Source organism: Acartia tonsa, chromosome 13 (genome assembly GCF_053477335.1).
Source record: "Acartia tonsa isolate MP-2025a chromosome 13, ASM5347733v1, whole genome shotgun sequence".
Taxonomy (NCBI): Eukaryota; Metazoa; Arthropoda; class Copepoda; order Calanoida; family Acartiidae; genus Acartia; species Acartia tonsa.
Window position 1 is genome coordinate 35626304 of NC_137272.1, and position 17878 is coordinate 35644181.

Below are 17878 nucleotides of genomic sequence, written 5' to 3' on the forward strand. Positions count from 1 at the left end.
AAAAACAAGAAAACGCTAAGGCAGAATGTTAATACGTTCATAGTATCAAAGGCTTTTATAATAAAATAAATAACTAAAATCAGCCGGACAGAAATTCTAACGTAAGTAGTTGAACTTGAAGTAATCTTTATGTGTAAGTTAATATATTTATCTCTTTCTATTCTAAATGCATAAGAATATTTTAAACTAGCGGATGTGTACCTAGCATCCAGGGGCTCTCAATTAAAAGGGGCAGAAACAGGCTAGAAAAAATAGCTCAAAACCATCTGAAAATGAAATAGCCTAATACCATCATGGGACCTATTTGAAGCTTACCTAAAATAGAGAACCCAATTGCTTCAGTAGTTATTGAGACCTTAACCTTCATAAAAAAAGTGGAAAAACATATTTTTGCAGACAGACTGACGGGCCAATTGAGATGCAGAGTAGATGCTCATCACCCTGTAAAATTTTACCAGGGAAAAATTCATCTTTCTATCAATCAAATGGCAATCAGAGCATTACCGATAGACTGACAGACCAGGTAAATTATATAATAGATGCTTATTTGTAAAGGAGAACCATAGATTCTGCGTTTATAGAGATCTTTTAGTACAGACTGACACACACACACACCGAGATCCTTTTACTTTATTTTAAGGACTATAGGCTAGACTTCTATTTTCAATAGATGAAAAGGCACATTTCCCTACAGAAATTTATGTCATCTGGAGGGTTACAGACAGTCTAACCGACTAAATAAGGTAGAGAGTAGATATTCATCTATCAGGAAAATCTTCTCTAGAAAAATCAGTCGTAATCGTCTATCTAATTTAGAATTTGATAAATAAAATTTTTACATTTTAAATTAAATGCCTTGCAGGGTATTTCCGACAGGCTGATGGAATAAGTAAATCACATATTGGATGCTGAAAGGTATATGGTATATTCTCAAAAATTAAAACCGTCTATCTTTAAGAGCAGATGGTGAATTATGTTTTACCCTCAGACGGACATTTCTAATTAAAGAGGGGCTTCGCGTAAAAAATATTATATTTAATAAAAAAGCAAGGTCAGCCAAAGTGAGGTTTAGGGTGCTTTCCCATATCGAGTGCATATCGAGAATTGAAAATAAACTTCCATATTTTATAAATAAATTGAAAATTAGAAGAGATAGTTTTTTTTGCAAAAGCCTAAATCCTGCAGGGGGCCCTAACCCACCAAGGTTTACCCTTGATGTGCCCTTACTCTTGATAAGATATTAATTATAGAACATATAGAATTTCTTAGAAATTCTAAAGCTAAACAAGGATGACATCATTTATAAGGCCTTAGTAAAGCTAATAAACATGGAAATGTTTACAATAGAATTTATTTACTAAGTATATTTGCGATTACTATTATTTAATGAAATCTTCCAATTTTTAACATGTACAAAACGGCCTGCTTAATTGCTTCAAGATCCATGTCAGATCTATATAGGAAATAAATGTCTATAAACGAGCTCAAGTTTTCCAAGGAATATTTGTTTAAAACTCATAGTGCTCAAATAATCCATAATAAACTCTCATTGCCCAGAACGATAAGACCCATTATTTTACTTTATTAAAAATAAATTCCTTTTTTTAATTTCATGTTGCTATTTACCTTATATCAATGTATTTAATTTCTAATCATAAAAAAGAAAATTTTAATTTATAATATAATAAATTTAAGAAAACTCTGTTTTAAAAGAATTCGATTGTGGCGACACTTTGTGTGTTCAAATATTAAACTAAAATTGTAATCATCATCATTAACCCTTTGGTGATGGTAATGTAAAAAAAATATAATTTAAAAAATCTTTTTAAAATCATTTAGATTATTAAATATTTACTTTCTTTTAGATAGTAATGCCGGGTGAGAAAAATAGATTTATTGAGAAATAGATATGCATATAGAAAACTAGCCAATAGGGAGATAATTATATCGAGCCAACTCTAGTATAATATATTTGATAGTAGATGCATATCAAAGCATTCCAACAGACGGACGGACAAAGTAAGTTCATCAGTATGGGGATGTTTTTAATTCCAGCCATTGATCTTATATAACTGAAGAGAAGTTCACGTTTACTTCTTTACGGTTTCTTTCAGACAGACAGACAGACATTTCAATTAGAGTACCAAGAAACATATGGCTAGAAATCAACCTTATTAGACAATTACTCAAAGCCCAAAAATAATGGACTTAAAAGTGTATTAAACTGTATATAAGACATTTGCGGATATATTGATACCATTAATTTGCCTATTAGATAAAAAAAAGTATGTTTTTTTAATATTTTTCTCTTGCTACAAATCAAATTTCAAATTTGAGTCACCAAAAATGCTTAACTAATTTTTGCTCTAGAAGAATCATTTTTTGGAGTTAGAAAGTGCTTAATACCTCATTTTAATCGCCTGACATTGCTTTATAATATACAGGTAATGACTTGGTTGTTTATAGAACAGCTGACTAAAAAAACGAGGTTTTGTGATAATCCCACTTTTGTTGTTGCTCCATAAATGATATTTTTTTTCTTAATTTTTTTGGCTGTAAAGAAGCTTTATATATTCATATAACATCCACCTAAATTTGACTTTTGATATATTATTTATAACATCACCAGAAGGAATTGAATTTTGGAAAAAAATATCAATTTATATTTTACACTGTTATGCATTGTTCTTGTTCTTGTTTCTAAAAAATATTTATATTATTGAAAAGAGAATTATTTAACGCTTCTATAGGTATGTTTATCATTTTTCTAGGATAAATATAACTATAATTACACCATTTTAAAGTTAAACATCATAACATATAAACTCACTTATTGAATCGGTCTGTATTATTAAGCTGCCAATCCTTAAAACAGCTGCATTTCATTATTCTATTATATAAAGTAGTAAGCTTTTTTTGTCTGTAGCTTAAGATTTTGATAACTAATGTACCTATTGACTTCTCTGTTTTATGGAAGCTTCTTATAGGTCCCGGATAGTTTTAGAATATTGAAAAAAAATATCAATATATATTTTACACTGCTATGCATTGTTCTTGTTCTTGTTTCTAAAAGATATTTTTATAATTAAAAAGAGAATTATTTAACGCTTCTATAGGTATGTTTATCATTTTTCTAGTCTAAATATAACTATAATTTCAGCATTTTTTAAACATCATCATATTCAAGTTATTGTAATTTTTTTAAAAAATATCAATATCAAGAACTATTGGAACAATTTTTACCATGCAAAACAAGGTGTTAGAAAGTGTAGGATCCCTCACAATATCTATATGTCTGTCTATAATGCATTACACATGTAATGCTAATAGAGATCATAGACATACAAGCTTTTTTTTGGGGGGGGGGTAAAATTTTTGCAAGGGGGGGGGTAATTCGGTTTGGGGGGGGGGTAAAATGGCGCGCGAAGCATGTTGCAAATTTCCCCCCCCCAAAAAAATTTTTACCCTGGGGGTAAAATTTGCTTTTGGGGGGTAATTCCCCCTCCAGAAATATGTTGGCAGGAGAAATTTTGTTTACCCCACCCAAAATTTACCCTTGGGGTAAAATTTTTGAGGGGGAGAAATTTAAATTTAATGAAATAATTAGTAAATGCGCGAAGCGCGCAAAAATTTTTTAATTTTAGGGGAGGTATTTACCCCCCCCAAATTGTTTGGGGGGGGGGTAAATACCCCCTCTTAAATGGTTGGGGGTACAGGTAAATATTAAATGGGGGGGGGGGGGTAAATGAAAAATTCGTTTGGGGGTAATCGCCACTTTACCCTCCCCCCTTGGACGTCTATGATAGAGTGGATGCTATAAGAGTGCTCTTATAATGTGAACTCCAATGTTTGTCACACTCCTACATTTGTTCCACTCTGAAGTTGGGGACTCATGCGTTTGTCCACTCCAATGTTTTGGGACGTTTGGGACTCCTACATTTGGCATGGAACCGATTATTGGTTGGGGTGCTAGTTTGATTCCTAGATTGTTAAGTTTTCCTGATTTTCTTTACTCCTATTCAAAAAATTTAAAGAGGCTGGGTTTATACCACCCATAATATATTAATGGGGGTGATTACCCCTATCCCCCCCAAAAATTACACTTTTACAGGAACCCCCCCCCCCTGGATATCTCTGCACTCTCCCTTGTAGTGACTAGGCCAACTTTATGGTCTCTGGAAGCCCATTCAGTTATAAGAAGTTCACATTATAAGAGCACTCTTATAGCATCCACTCTATTGACGTGTAGTAATAATAGGAATCAACAGCTAAATATTCTAATAAAGTGTATTAATTCAAAGACATATTAAACATACAAAATAGATATTAATAATTATTACAAGGTTAACACTTTTAGGTTCGTGCCGAATCGCAGAGCAAAGACTTGCTCCAAGATAGGTGACACAAGAACTAAAAGTTAATATATAAAATACATACAATGCTCTCAAGGCAGGGAGGAAGGGACTTTACATCACATTTCTCCCCGGCTTTAATATGAACATAAATTTCGAAACTGTAACATTACATGTTGAATAAAACAATATGTTTATTACATGTTATTTATCAAATATGGTATAGGTAGCATTAAATGCTTATCAACTAAATAATGATTGATCTGGTATGACACCTGTCATAAATTTTTCTTTTTTCTTTTTTATTTTCTTTTCAGATCTTTTAACATTTCATATATATATTTTTTATATTTGGTTTTTTTAAAACTCTTTTATGTTTTTTTTTTATGTTCCTTTTTTACTCTTTATGTGTTTTTTTTCTCTTTTATATATTTTTTATAAAACATTGATTATCATATAATCATCAGAGATGCATTGATATAAAAAAACATTGATTAACATATAACCATCAGAAATGCATTGATTAACACATATCATTAGAGATGCATTAGTATAAAAACATTGATAATATAACCTTCAGAGACTACTACTGCCTCGACAAGTACTTAAACATTAATACATAAAAATAAAACTATGAATTAACACACATTAAACTATAATTATTATTTTCTTTTTCCAGCTGCTCTTCCTTTCTTGCCAGATTCTTCAATATCCATAGGAATGTTAGCCTCATTATCAATTCCGAGTTTTGCGGTCTCGTCACAAAGGCCGTCTTGAGGCAACCTTGCCTCAGTATCACCAAGCATATGTAGACATCTCTCAAATCCGTTATTTATCGCAATCGAGATCGAGGTCGAAACGCTGTCAGCCTCCTCCTGATTATCCAAAATCTTTTGATTCTTGCGGCTAACCTCCTCCCCGAATTTATCAAGCATCGTTAATATTCCAGGCCTGTGTTCCATCCTCATTTCCTCCATCGCTTGTTCATCAACTCGCCATTGCTGGCCTGATAATTCAAGATCTAAACAAACAGGAATATTCTGATCCAGAGGACGATCTTGCTGGATACAAACAGGACCCCCGAACCGAGTAATCAACTTAAAATCGCCATCAAACCAATCATTTACTCTGTGTTCAGGATTAAACTTCCATTCGAGATTTGTTGCCAGCAAACTTGTATGAATCTTTCCATCCAACTCCAGGCTAAGTTCCTTCGCCACGTCCTCTAAGGTAGTACCTGGCTCACAAAGCATCGTCTGCTTAGCCAGAGTAGGACGCAAACGTTTGCATCTCATTTGCATCTCCCATGCCAATATTCTTCCATCTACTCCATTGTTAGCCAAACTACCTGTATATGTCGCACTCACAAGCTTCTCAATTATTTCTTTTTGCGCATCCAATCTAACATAGCGTATCTCAGCTGGCATCTCTCCACTGGTAATTAAGCTGACCGAGTTTACGTTGAAGATTCGCGGTATAAAAACCGACAGGTACGCATAGACGTCCAAGGGGGGAGGGTAAAGTGGCGATTACCCCCAAACGAATTTTTCATTTACCCCCCCCCCCTCATTTAATATTTACCCGTACCCCCAACCATTTAAGAGGGGGTATTTACCCCCCCCCCCAAACAATTTAGGGGGGGTAAATACCTCCCCCAAAATAAAAAAATTTTTGCGCGCTTCGCACATTTACTAATTATTTAATTAAATTTAAATTTCTCCCCCTCAAAAATTTTACCCCAAGGGTAAATTTTGGGTGGGGTAAACAAAATTTCTCCTGCCAACAGATTTCTGGAGGGGGAATTACCCCCCAAAAGCAAATTTTACCCCCAGGGAAAATTTTTTTTTTTGGGGGGGGAAAATTTGCAACATGCTTCGCGCGCCATTTTACCCCCCCCCCCCAAACCGAATTACCCCCCCCTTGCAAAAATTTTACCCCCCCCCCAAAAAAAGCTTGTATGTCTATGATCTCTATTAGCATTACATGTGTAATGCATTATAGACAGACATATAGATATTGTGAGGGATCCTACTCTTTCTAACACCTTGTTTTGCATGGTAAAAATTGTTCCAATAGTTCTTGATATTGATATTTTTTAAAAAAATTACAATAACTTGAATATGATGATGTTTAAAAAATGCTGAAATTATAGTTATATTTAGACTAGAAAAATGATAAACATACCTATAGAAGCGTTAAATAATTCTCTTTTTAATTATAAAAATATCTTTTAGAAACAAGAACAAGAACAATGCATAGCAGTGTAAAATATAAATTGATATTTTTTTTCAAAATTCTAAAACTATCCGGGACCTATAAGAAGCTTCCATAAAACAGAGAAGTCAATAGGTACATTAGTTATCAAAATCTTAAGCTACAGACAAAAAAGCTTACTACTTTATATAATAGAAAAATGAAATGCAGCTGTTTTAAGGATTGGCAGCTTAATAATACAGACCGATTCAATAAGTGAGTTTATATGTTATGATGTTTAACTTTAAAATGGTGTAATTATAGTTATATTTAGCCTAGAAAAATGATAAACATACCTATAGAAGCGTTAAATAATTCTCTTTTCAATAATATAAATATTTTTTAGAAACAAGAACAAGAACAATGCATAACAGTGTAAAATATAAATTGATATTTTTTTCCAAAATTCAATTCCTTCTGGTGATGATATAAATAATATATCAAAAGTCATATTTAGGTGGATGTTATATGAATATATAAAGCTTCTTTACAGCCAAAAAAATTAAGAAAAAAAATATCATTTATGGAGCAACAACAAAAGTGGGATTATCACAAAACCTCGTTTTTTTAGTCAGCTGTTCTATAAACAACCAAGTCATTACCTGTATATTATAAAGCAATGTCAGGCGATTAAAATGAGGTATTAAGCATTTTCTAACTCCAAAAAATGATTCTTCTAGAGCAAAAATTAGTTAAGCATTTTTGGTGACTCAAATTTGAAATTTGATTTGTAGCAAGAGAAAAATATTAAAAAAACATACTTTTTTTTATCTAATAGTCAAATTAATGGTATCAATATATCCGCAAATGTCTTATATACAGTTTAATACACTTTTAAGTCCATTATTTTTGGGCTTTGAGTAATTGTCTAATAAGGTTGATTATTAGCCATATGATAACATCCATAAACTTAGTGAAGTTCATAAAAATCTAATAAAATAGACGGACAATATGGTTAAAACATTAGATGTTAAATATATACAGTAAACTTAAAACATAAAATACCATAAAATCTAATTACTAAAACTTTAGCATAATGGACGGACTGACTGACAAAGTTAATTAAATATATATGATGCTTTTTAGTCAGCGAAATCCTCACAGACAAATTTGCTTTTCATTTTTAATCTTAAGTAAATCATAATTCTGATTTTGTACCAGACAGACATACAAAGTTCATGTAAGATTTTCTGCTAAAATATTTTTTAGTAGAGAAGCTACTCTATAATTTATAATATAATAATTTTTCCTAATAACTCGGACCCTAAGGCGGCTTGAGGACGCTTCGTCGTATATTAATAATTGCATTAGCCTTCTACCTTTCCAGTACGGATATTTGATATTCTCAAGAGCATTACAGACCAGCTACGTGAGCTGTAGGCTAGTAAACTATATAGAAAGGATGACTACATCCATAAGTAGCGCAATAACAAAAAGACAACATTATAAACTATATAGAAAGGATAACAACATCCATAAGTAGCGCAACAACAAAAAGACAACATTATAAACTATATAGAAAGGATGACAACATACATAAGTAGCGCAATAACAAAAAGACAACATTATAAACTATATAGAAAGGATGACAACATCCATAAGTAGCACACCAAGAACAACAACCTTATAAACTATATAGAAAGGATGACAACATACATAAGTAGCACACCAAGAACAAGTCAACATTATAAACTATATAGAAAGGATGATAACATCCATAAGTAGCGTAACAACAAAAAGACAACATTATAAACTATATAGACAGGATAACAACATACATAAGTAGTGCAACAACAAAAAGACAACCTTATAAACTATATAGAAAGGATGACAACATCCATAAGTAGCACACCAAGAACAAGACAACATTATAAACTATATAGAAAGGATGACAACATACTTAAGTAGCGCAACAACAAAAAGACAACATTATAAACTATATAGAAAGGATGACAACATACATAAGTAGCGAAGCAACCTGGATCCCACATTGTTTTATCAACATTAGAATCAATGTGAATAGAACGACAACAATCATAAGTAGCACAGCAACAAAAAACTAATAACATAAAAACTTTTAGAAAGAATGACAACCTACATAAGTAGCGAGGCAACCTGAAGCTAACAATATTTTGCCAATATTAAAACCATATAAAAAGGATGACAACATCCATAAGTAGCGAAGCAATAGCAAGCCAACATTATTTTATTAACATTACAAACCACTAAAAGGATGATAACATACATAAGTAGCGAAGTAACAAAAAGCTAACATTGTTTTAATAAACTTACAAACTTTTAAAAAGAATGACAACAAAAGTATTGAAGCAACAAAAAGCTAACAATGTTTTAATAACATTACAAACCACTAAAAAGGATGACAACATACATAGCTAGAACACACTTTAATTTTAAGATCTTTTTGGCTAAAACAACATTTATAGCATATAATCAAATGCTTCTGTTATTTTCGAAAGAAAATTTAATTTGTGTTGTTAATATTTATGCGGAAATGATAACAAAACTTTGAATAATAAAGTTGTCAAAATTACGTAATTAAAAGAGAAAAGGCACAAATTTAACTAAATTATTTAACTAAAGTTGCTATGTTTTTAGACTAGTTAGATAATTATAATCAAGGATAAGTATAGCCATGGAAGGGGCTGAACCGTAAATTACACTGCTACGATACCCAAAGTTTTAATCTTATTCAATAGCTCAAATACTTTGATTAGTTCGTTCCAAACAAATAGTATTCAATCTTTTCAACTTATAATTTTGATCTCCAGAAGGGGTAATTTTGTTTATCATCATTATTATCATTTTAACGTACGTCCATTGTCCATTTACTATCGAATTATTTAGTTAGTAGTAACAGCATAAAAAATTATAATAACTCATAAAAATTAATCATTATATTGTTCTATAAACTCTCTTGCAATGTTTATTAGATCTTTTCAAGAAAATACCCTTTCTCGAATTTCATTCTTCTGCTAACCTAAAAAGTTACGTTAGGGGCCTAGAAATACATGTACAAAATTTCAGCTCTTTATCTCTACTGGCGACCTAGCGCCAGGCATGTAAAATATCAACAGATAACGGTAGCACGGCGGTTTTGACAATATCTCAGTAATGTGCAGGTTTTAAGCTCTTCTGCATATTTCAATTTAAACACATGAGGCCAAAGATATTATATCCAAAAAATCTTTTGTCAAAGTCTACTCTACACCTAGCGCCAGTCAGTTTTCTAAAATCATGCAGTTTATACCTGTGAAAAATGAAATCACCAGCGCTAGGTGTAGAGTAGACTTTGACAAAAGATTTTTGGGATATCATATCTTAGGCCTTATGTGTTTAAGTTGAAATATGCAGAACACCTAAATTCACCTTCCAAGCCATTCTCTAAGCATTTTAAATTTTTTATGAAATAACGGGATTTCAAAACTGCCTTTTGAAAAGGCCTAAAAAATATCTTTTTTTTGTGCCTTTTTTCACTGTTTATAGTTACAACATATTAAGATATTATTCTCAGTTAAAAAAAAATTGGCGCTTCCAGCACCAAAACCGGCAAAAACAGGCAGTTAAACTTCTGTACCCCTACTTAACCCCCTAACAGACCCCCCCCTCTATCTCAGCTTCTGTTACAGATAGAGACGTAAAACTTTTTTCTGGTGGTTCATGTGTAGTCATAGCAGTCAGAGACGGCTCCTTATCCACTTTTTAGCGGCCAGGCGCTAAATATTAAAACTGCTGTAGAGCAGCCAATTTTAAAGCTAAGAAAACCAAATTTTATGACAAACTTTTATATTTTATAGCAAAAAAATACCTTTTCTGACCATCGCCGAAAAACGACAAATAACGGAAAACGCCAATTTTGGCGGTAAAATGGCGGTTGGCGGCGATAAATAATATTTTTATCTGTTTATAGTTACAACTTTTTAAGATATTATTCTCAGTTAAATAAAAATTGGCGCCTCCAGCACCGAAACCGGCAAAAACAGGCAGTTAAACTTCTTTACCCCTACTTAACCCCTTAACAGACCCCCCCTCTATCTCGGCTCCTGTTACAGATAGAGATGTAAAACTTTTTTTCTGTTGGTTCATGTGTATTTTTAGAGAGAATTACTTTTTCTAGTCATAGCTGGTCAGACTGCTCCTTATCCGCTTTTTAGCAGCCAGCCACTAAATATTAAAAAAGCTGTAGAGCGACCAATTTTAAAGCTAGGAAAACCAAATTTTATGACGAGCTATTATTTTTCATAACAAAAAAAATACTTTTTCTGACCATCGCCAAAAAATGACAAATAACTGAAACCGCCAATTTCGGCGGTAAAACGGTTGGCGGCGCTAGTTTTATCACAAAAAAAGACTACATACAAAAATTGGCTGGTCAAGAGCTGTTTTAAAATTCCGCAACTGGCAGCTTAAAAAACGGCAAAACTACAGGTAGGAAATAAAAAATCAGTTAAAAATCAGTCAAGGAGTGGCCAAACAGTCATGACCTTACTATTTACGGAAGTTTATTATTGCTCAAGAATTTACAAAAAAAATTCAAGGTCTCTAGCTGTAATAGACACAATATTCATGATAGAAGTCAGTCCTTTAATAGTTTGGGAGGAGGGGATGTAACATTAAATGTCTCTTCCAATTATCTTAACTAATATTATACCAAGCAGGTTAAAATTATGTAAGGCTTCCCTATTTAATAAAGAACTATCCAATCATTAGTCATATTAAGTCTTATATTTCTTTATCCCCTTTATCAAACATCCTTTGTTTTTAGGTCCTTTTTAAACATAAAAACTTAAAGGACTGTAATTTTCTTATCTCTTGAAATGTTTATTAATATGTAAATTACATTAGTTTCAACAATTAACTGTGTTGCCCCTTTCCGGACCTTAATCAGCCAGTTTTTGTATGAAGTCTTTTATTGTGATCATAAACAGATAAAAATATTAATTAGCGCCACCAACCGCCATTTTACTGCCAAAATTAAGAAATAGGCGTTATATATACTGTTAGAATGAGAAAAATATTACAAATCCATTCTAAGCAAAATTGAAATAAAAAGTTTACAATATAGTATATAAACTACAATAAAACAACCTTAAAATCGACTTAATTTAAAAAAAAAAAACTTATATTACTTAAAAAATAAGAGGTCTACAAAAAATCTAAGAATCTGCCCTGTTATGGAGAACCCGATCGGTTCAGTGGTAAGCGAGATCCTTCTGTACAGACACACAGACAAACAAACAGACAAACATCCTGTTACTTTAGCATAAGGATTTTAATTCTTTTCTTGGTAAAATTATCTCATTTTTGATTGAACACTGAACATCTCCTCTACTTCTCCCTTTACCCATTTGTCAACTAATGATTTTTCACCACTTAACCAATTATAAACAGACTAGCGGCTCCGCCCCTAGCCTCTAGGGGCTTTGCCCCAAGAGGTAATCAAAAAACAATTTAGGCGAAATTCGTAAAAGGACCAAGGAAATCTTCTGCATAAAAAAAGGAGCTAGGAAATCTTCTGCAAAAAAAAAAAATGACCAAGGAAATCTTCTGCAAAAAAAAAAAAAAAAATTTGGGGGGGGGGTAATTTTCATTTTTTGGTGGGTTGGGGTGTCCCACCCCCCAAGAAAATAGCTTAAATCCACCACAGGACCGATAGGTATATACCCTGAAGAGTAGAATCCAATCGGTTAAGTGGTTACCAAGATCTTAAGCTTCCGACGGACGGACGGGCAGACAGACATCAAGCTACTTTGTATTATAGATAGAAATATTATTTAGCGCCGCCAACCACATAATAATTTATAAAAAATAATAGTTTGTCATGAAATTTGGTTTTCTTAGCTTTAAAATTGGCCACTCTACAGCTGTTTAAATATTTAGCAGCTGGCTGCTAAAAAGCGGATAAGGAGCGGTCTGACCGCTATGACTAGAAAAAATAATTTTCTCTAAAAATACACATGAACCACCAGAAATAAGTTTTACGTCTCTATCTGTAACAAGCCAAGATAGAGGGGGGGTCTGTTAGGGGGTTAAGTAGGGGTACAGAAGTTTAACTGCCTGTTTTTCTGGTTTTGGTGCTGGAAGCGCCAATTTTTTTTAACTGAGAATAATATCTTAATAAGTTGTAACTATAAACAGATAAAAATATTATTTAGCGCCATCAACTGCCGTTTTACCGCCAAAATTGGCGGTTTCCGTTATTTGTCGTTTTTCGGCGATGGTCAGAAAAGGTATTTTTTTGATATAAAAAATAATAGTTTGTCATAAAATTTGGTTTTCTTAGCTTTAAAATTGGCTGCTCTACAGCAGTTTTAATATTTAGCGGCTGGCCGCTAAAAAGCAGATAGGGAGCGGTTTGACTGCTATGACTACACATGAACCACCAGAAAAAAGTTTGATGTCTCTATCTGTAACAGGAGCCGAGATAAAGGGGGGGTCTGTTAGGGGGTTAAGTAGGGGTACAGAAGTTTAACTGCCTGTTTTTGCCGGTTTTGGTGCTGGAAGCGCCAATTTTTTTAAAACTGAGAATAATATCTTAATAAGTTGTAACTATAAACAGTGAAAAAAGGCACAAAAAAAGATATTTTTTAGGCCTTTTCAAAAGGCAGTTTTGAAATCCCGTTATTTCATAAAAAATTTAAAATGCTTAGAGAATGGCTTGGAAGGTGAATTTAGGTGTTCTGCATATTTCAACTTAAACACATAAGGCCTAAGATATGATATCCCAAAAATCTTTTGTAAAAGTCTACTCTACACCTAGCGCTGGTGATTTCATTTTTCACAGGTATAAACTGCATGATTTTAGAAAACTGACTGGCGCTAGGTGTAGAGTAGACTTTGACAAAAGATTTTTTGGATATAATATCTTTGGCCTCATGTGTTTAAATTGAAATATGCAGAAGAGCTTAAAACCTGCACATTACTGAGATATTGTCAAAACCGCCGTGCTACCGTTATCTGTTGATATTTTACATGCCTGGCGCTAGGTCGCCAGTAGAGATAAAGAGCTGAAATTTTGTACATGTATTTCTAGGCCCCTAAAGTAACTTTTTAGGTTAGCAGAAGAATGAAATTCGAGAAAGGGTATTTTCATGAAAAGATCTAATGTTTATATTCGATAGGACGATTCCAAGCACATTTATAGGGACAGACGGCAAGACGGATAAGCCCAAAATGTAGACTAGCTTCGGGTTTAAAAAGTATACTGTACAATGAATTAGCAATTTTCTGGTAGAGTGTCTACTTCAAATGTTTTTAATCAACACAAGAATGACAAAATCCATTAGTATATTGTCCAAATATCTAGCACAAAGTTCTTGTGTTCAAACTTTTCCACGCATAATTTTGATGTTTTCTTATTTTCATGCGCACTAACCCTGCGGGGCTAACCAGTGTCCAAAATAATCAAACCTTAAGTAATAACTAAATACCCGAGAAACTCACTCGTCCAATTTTCAAATTAAAAAAAAAATTTCTAAGAGGATAATACCAATAAATTGATACTTTAATTTTTAGTCCTAAAATATTTCTGCCTGTGCAAATATATTAAGTAGTAACCCTCCTTTAACAAGCCGTGGAGAATGGGTAAATGGCCGCTCCAATACATGTGCAACAATAAACCCTTTTATACCTAAATATGCATAGTAACCATTATTAGATAGATAGATTATTTATATATAATAAGTATCTATAGGGTTAAGACAATGGACGATAAATTGATGTTTATCCAAAATGATTATAATCTAAATTACCCCTTGTGTAGTTTTGAAGTCAACGAAAACGTGGTTTTAAAATTTTGAACCCTTTCCCATGCCCAGATATATTGGAGCGATTTCTCTTGTAAGGGTGGTGGTACCCTCCCAAAAAATAGTTATAAACCCTAGTTCTCAGGACCTATGAGAAGCTACAATGTAAAGAACAACCATATCGGTTCAGCGGTTAGCAAGACCCTTCTGTACACTGTACAGACAGACACACATACACAATTCCTGTTACTTTATTATAAGGATATATATATTCATAAATATGCCACGTAATGATGATTTAAAACTATTAATGACTAATCAAGAATTTGTCATAATATAATATTTATGACTTGTCATATTTTGTCATGACATTATCCTAAGTTTCCTCTAGGCATAGAGGCAATAAAGTTATTAGTTTATGTGGAAACATTAATAGAAGTAATTGTCTTATCCCTTTAGATCACTGAATCAAACAATGGCTGATAAATTGATATACATCCCCAATGATGATACACAAAATTACCTACTCTGTAGATTAAAATTAGTGGTTGAAACGTTTGAACACTCAACTTAATTAACAAACCAATCAAAATTATTTAAAGTCTCCAAAGTTGTCAAGCCAATTAATAAGAAAAAGTTGTTATAAAACTTTGGGGACTAGTGTAATAAACAGCCCATTGTCCCTTCTCTATCTGGGTTTCCCTTATGAAAGGATATATAGTGAGAGAGGGGACTTTAGACTGTAACCAAAGTTTTATAACCACGTTACCTTATTCGTTGGCTCAAATCTTTCGGTACCTTTATAAAAATCTTTATTGGATATTTTCGAATTAGTAGTGTCCAAACCTTTCAACCGATAATATTATCTATAGGAAAGGTAATTTTGTTTATCATAATTTGGGATGTATATCAATTTTTCGTCCATTGTCTTATCACTTAACATACCTCGGGATAATCAATTCTGTAACTATATATTTTGACTCGTCAAATCCCGTTTAATACCCATTTATCGAGCAAACCGAACAACCCAAGCATTACCGACAAACAGACAGATAGACTAAAGGACATACAGACAGATAGACATTAACAATCCACTACTGAAACATATAATATTTGTAGTTGTTTGTTATTTTAATTTCTAATAACTTTATTGTGTTGGGAATTCTGTTTAAAGATATTTTCTTTGATATGATTCATATGAATAATTAGCGGAACTCTTTTCAAGTAGCGCAGCTACTATTTAACTTATGTGTGAGTCTGTTTGTCCTTCTTTCCCCTTATTAGCGCAGCTAATATATAACTTGTTTATGTCCGTTTGTCCTCCTGTTTTTTTTTAGCATGACAACGAAGATTTATATACTCTGCTAATTCTTTGTAACTATATGAAAACACTTTTTTGGTTGGATGGAAGGACCTTGCTAACCGCTGCCAAAATATGGTTTTTTTTACAATGTAGCTTTTTTGAGGAGGGTACCATAACCCTCCCAAGAATAATAGCCTCTAGAAAAAAATATCCCTCAACCCCAAAAAAATAATTTTTCTTTTAATAATAAAATTAAAAGTGGGGGCATTAAGTTTAATAAGGGACATTAAGACTAAAGTAATATTTATTTACCTCGTAAGATTAATATTCTAGTATATATAAACCCCAAATTTTTCAATCTATTTTAGTTCTTTATTCAAAAATAAACCTTTTGTTTAGTCTTTTCTCCTTTTATAATTACTGCAATGAATAAACAAGGATGACAACATCCATAAGTGACGAAGCACAAAAAATCATTTATGAACATACTGACAAAAGGATTTAAAGAGCAAATGCTTAAATCATTACTAGATTTTTAGGGAAAAAAATACAAAAAAAACAGCATGTGACGTCATGAAAACAGGGGATTATCCATATCTTTTTTAGGGGTTTCCTTTCCCACTCCTCATCTCCTTATCCCTCATTTTTATGACGTCAGAATTTTAAAAAAACACAAACCCGTGGGGTGAGAAAGTTGTTTAACAAATCAGCATGTGACGTCATAAAAATAGGGGATTATCCATCTTTTTTTTATGGGTTTTCTTTCCCACTTCTCCTCTCCTCATCCCTCATTTTTATGACGTCAGAATTTTTTTTTAGCGACTTTCTCCCCTCACCACAAACCCCTTTTCAGTTTTTAATATTTTTTAGCATGACTGACAAACCTACGGACAAAAGTATTATTACAGGGAATCTTCACTAAAAAAATCAGCCGTCTATCTTTAAGTGCAGCCAAAAAAACTGCATTCCCCCATTGTGTTACGGGCTGACGGACGGACAGGCAGACAAAGTGAATTATAGAGTAGCTTCGCTACTTAAAAACTATAAAGAAAAGAAAATAATAATAGAGCTAAAAAGTATAGATTTACAAAAAAAAGGAGAAAAAATATTACTTACCAAAAAAGTTGATACATATGAAACATAGATTATGAAGAAGGATATATAGTGGAGTCTCGACATCTGAAATAAAATAGGCATTATCATTAATGAGACAAAATATATTTAAATAATAATATTGTACAAAAGTAGGGCTTAATTGTAATATTTCAAACCTATACATGGGCTACTTAACCCCCTCCCCCATTTTATTTAATTTGGAACATGTTTTAAGTCACTAGGGGGCGGGGTCCTATCACCTTGGGGCTATTCTAATCCCTAACTCATTTCCAACCTAACCTATACTTTAGGACTCAGTAACATCACAATAATGCTAAAAATATTTTTTCAATGTTTACAGTATAAAAGTTTGAGTTTCACTGAAAACTGAGAGAATCAATCAAACTTTGCTATTTTTATTTTATCATACCCTATTGCATTATTAGTAGCGAAGCTACTCTATAATTCGAAATGTCCGTCCGTCTGTCTCTTCGTCCGTCCGTCCGTCTGAGACAGAAAGGGGGAAACGTGTTTTCTCGCCTCCTATGAAAGATAGAGAGCTGAATTTTTTAGGAATTAAATATGCTAACAGTCTTCGTATTTTCACCAAGTTTCATTAAGATTTGTCAGTTGGTTGGGGTGCTAGATCGATTCCTACAATTTTCAAGTTTTCATGGTTTTCTCAACTCATATTCAACATGGACGGCTGAAATTTTCATGGATTGAATACTTTCATATTCTGCATACCTTTATTAGGTTTTATCCAGATTTGCTTATTGGTTGGGGTGCTAGTTCGATTCCTAGATTTTTAGGTTTTTATGATTTTCTTTACTCCTAAGTGAGATAGACGGCTGATATTTTTAGGGATTAAATAAGTTCACAATTTACGTACCCCCACAAAGTTTCATTAAGATTTGTTAATTTACTGAGGTGCTAAATCGATTCGTAGATTATCACGTTATAAATCATACAAGGTTTCGTGATTTTTTAGTTTATTGTTTTTTTATGAAACTGCAATAAAGTTAATTTTTTCTAGATATCCATCCTTAATTTTTTTAGCTTCGCTACTTATGGATGTTGTCATCCTTGTTTTTTCTTGTGAATTCCGCTAA

The 17878-nt window shown here is 32.6% G+C and overlaps 1 protein-coding gene across 7 annotated transcripts in view; it reads right to left on the bottom strand.

Moving 5' to 3' along the window:
• The window catches only part of LOC145304150 (uncharacterized), a 125121-nt gene that overhangs the window by 34847 nt on the left and 72396 nt on the right, over positions 1 to 17878 (bottom strand). For all 7 annotated transcript variants that reach the window (XM_080145912.1, XM_080145913.1, XM_080145917.1 and 4 more), the window contains exon 2: positions 16788 to 16850. In XM_080145912.1, coding sequence (XP_080002038.1) covers positions 16788 to 16850 — 63 coding nt within the window. The remainder of the gene's footprint in view (positions 1 to 16787; positions 16851 to 17878) is intronic.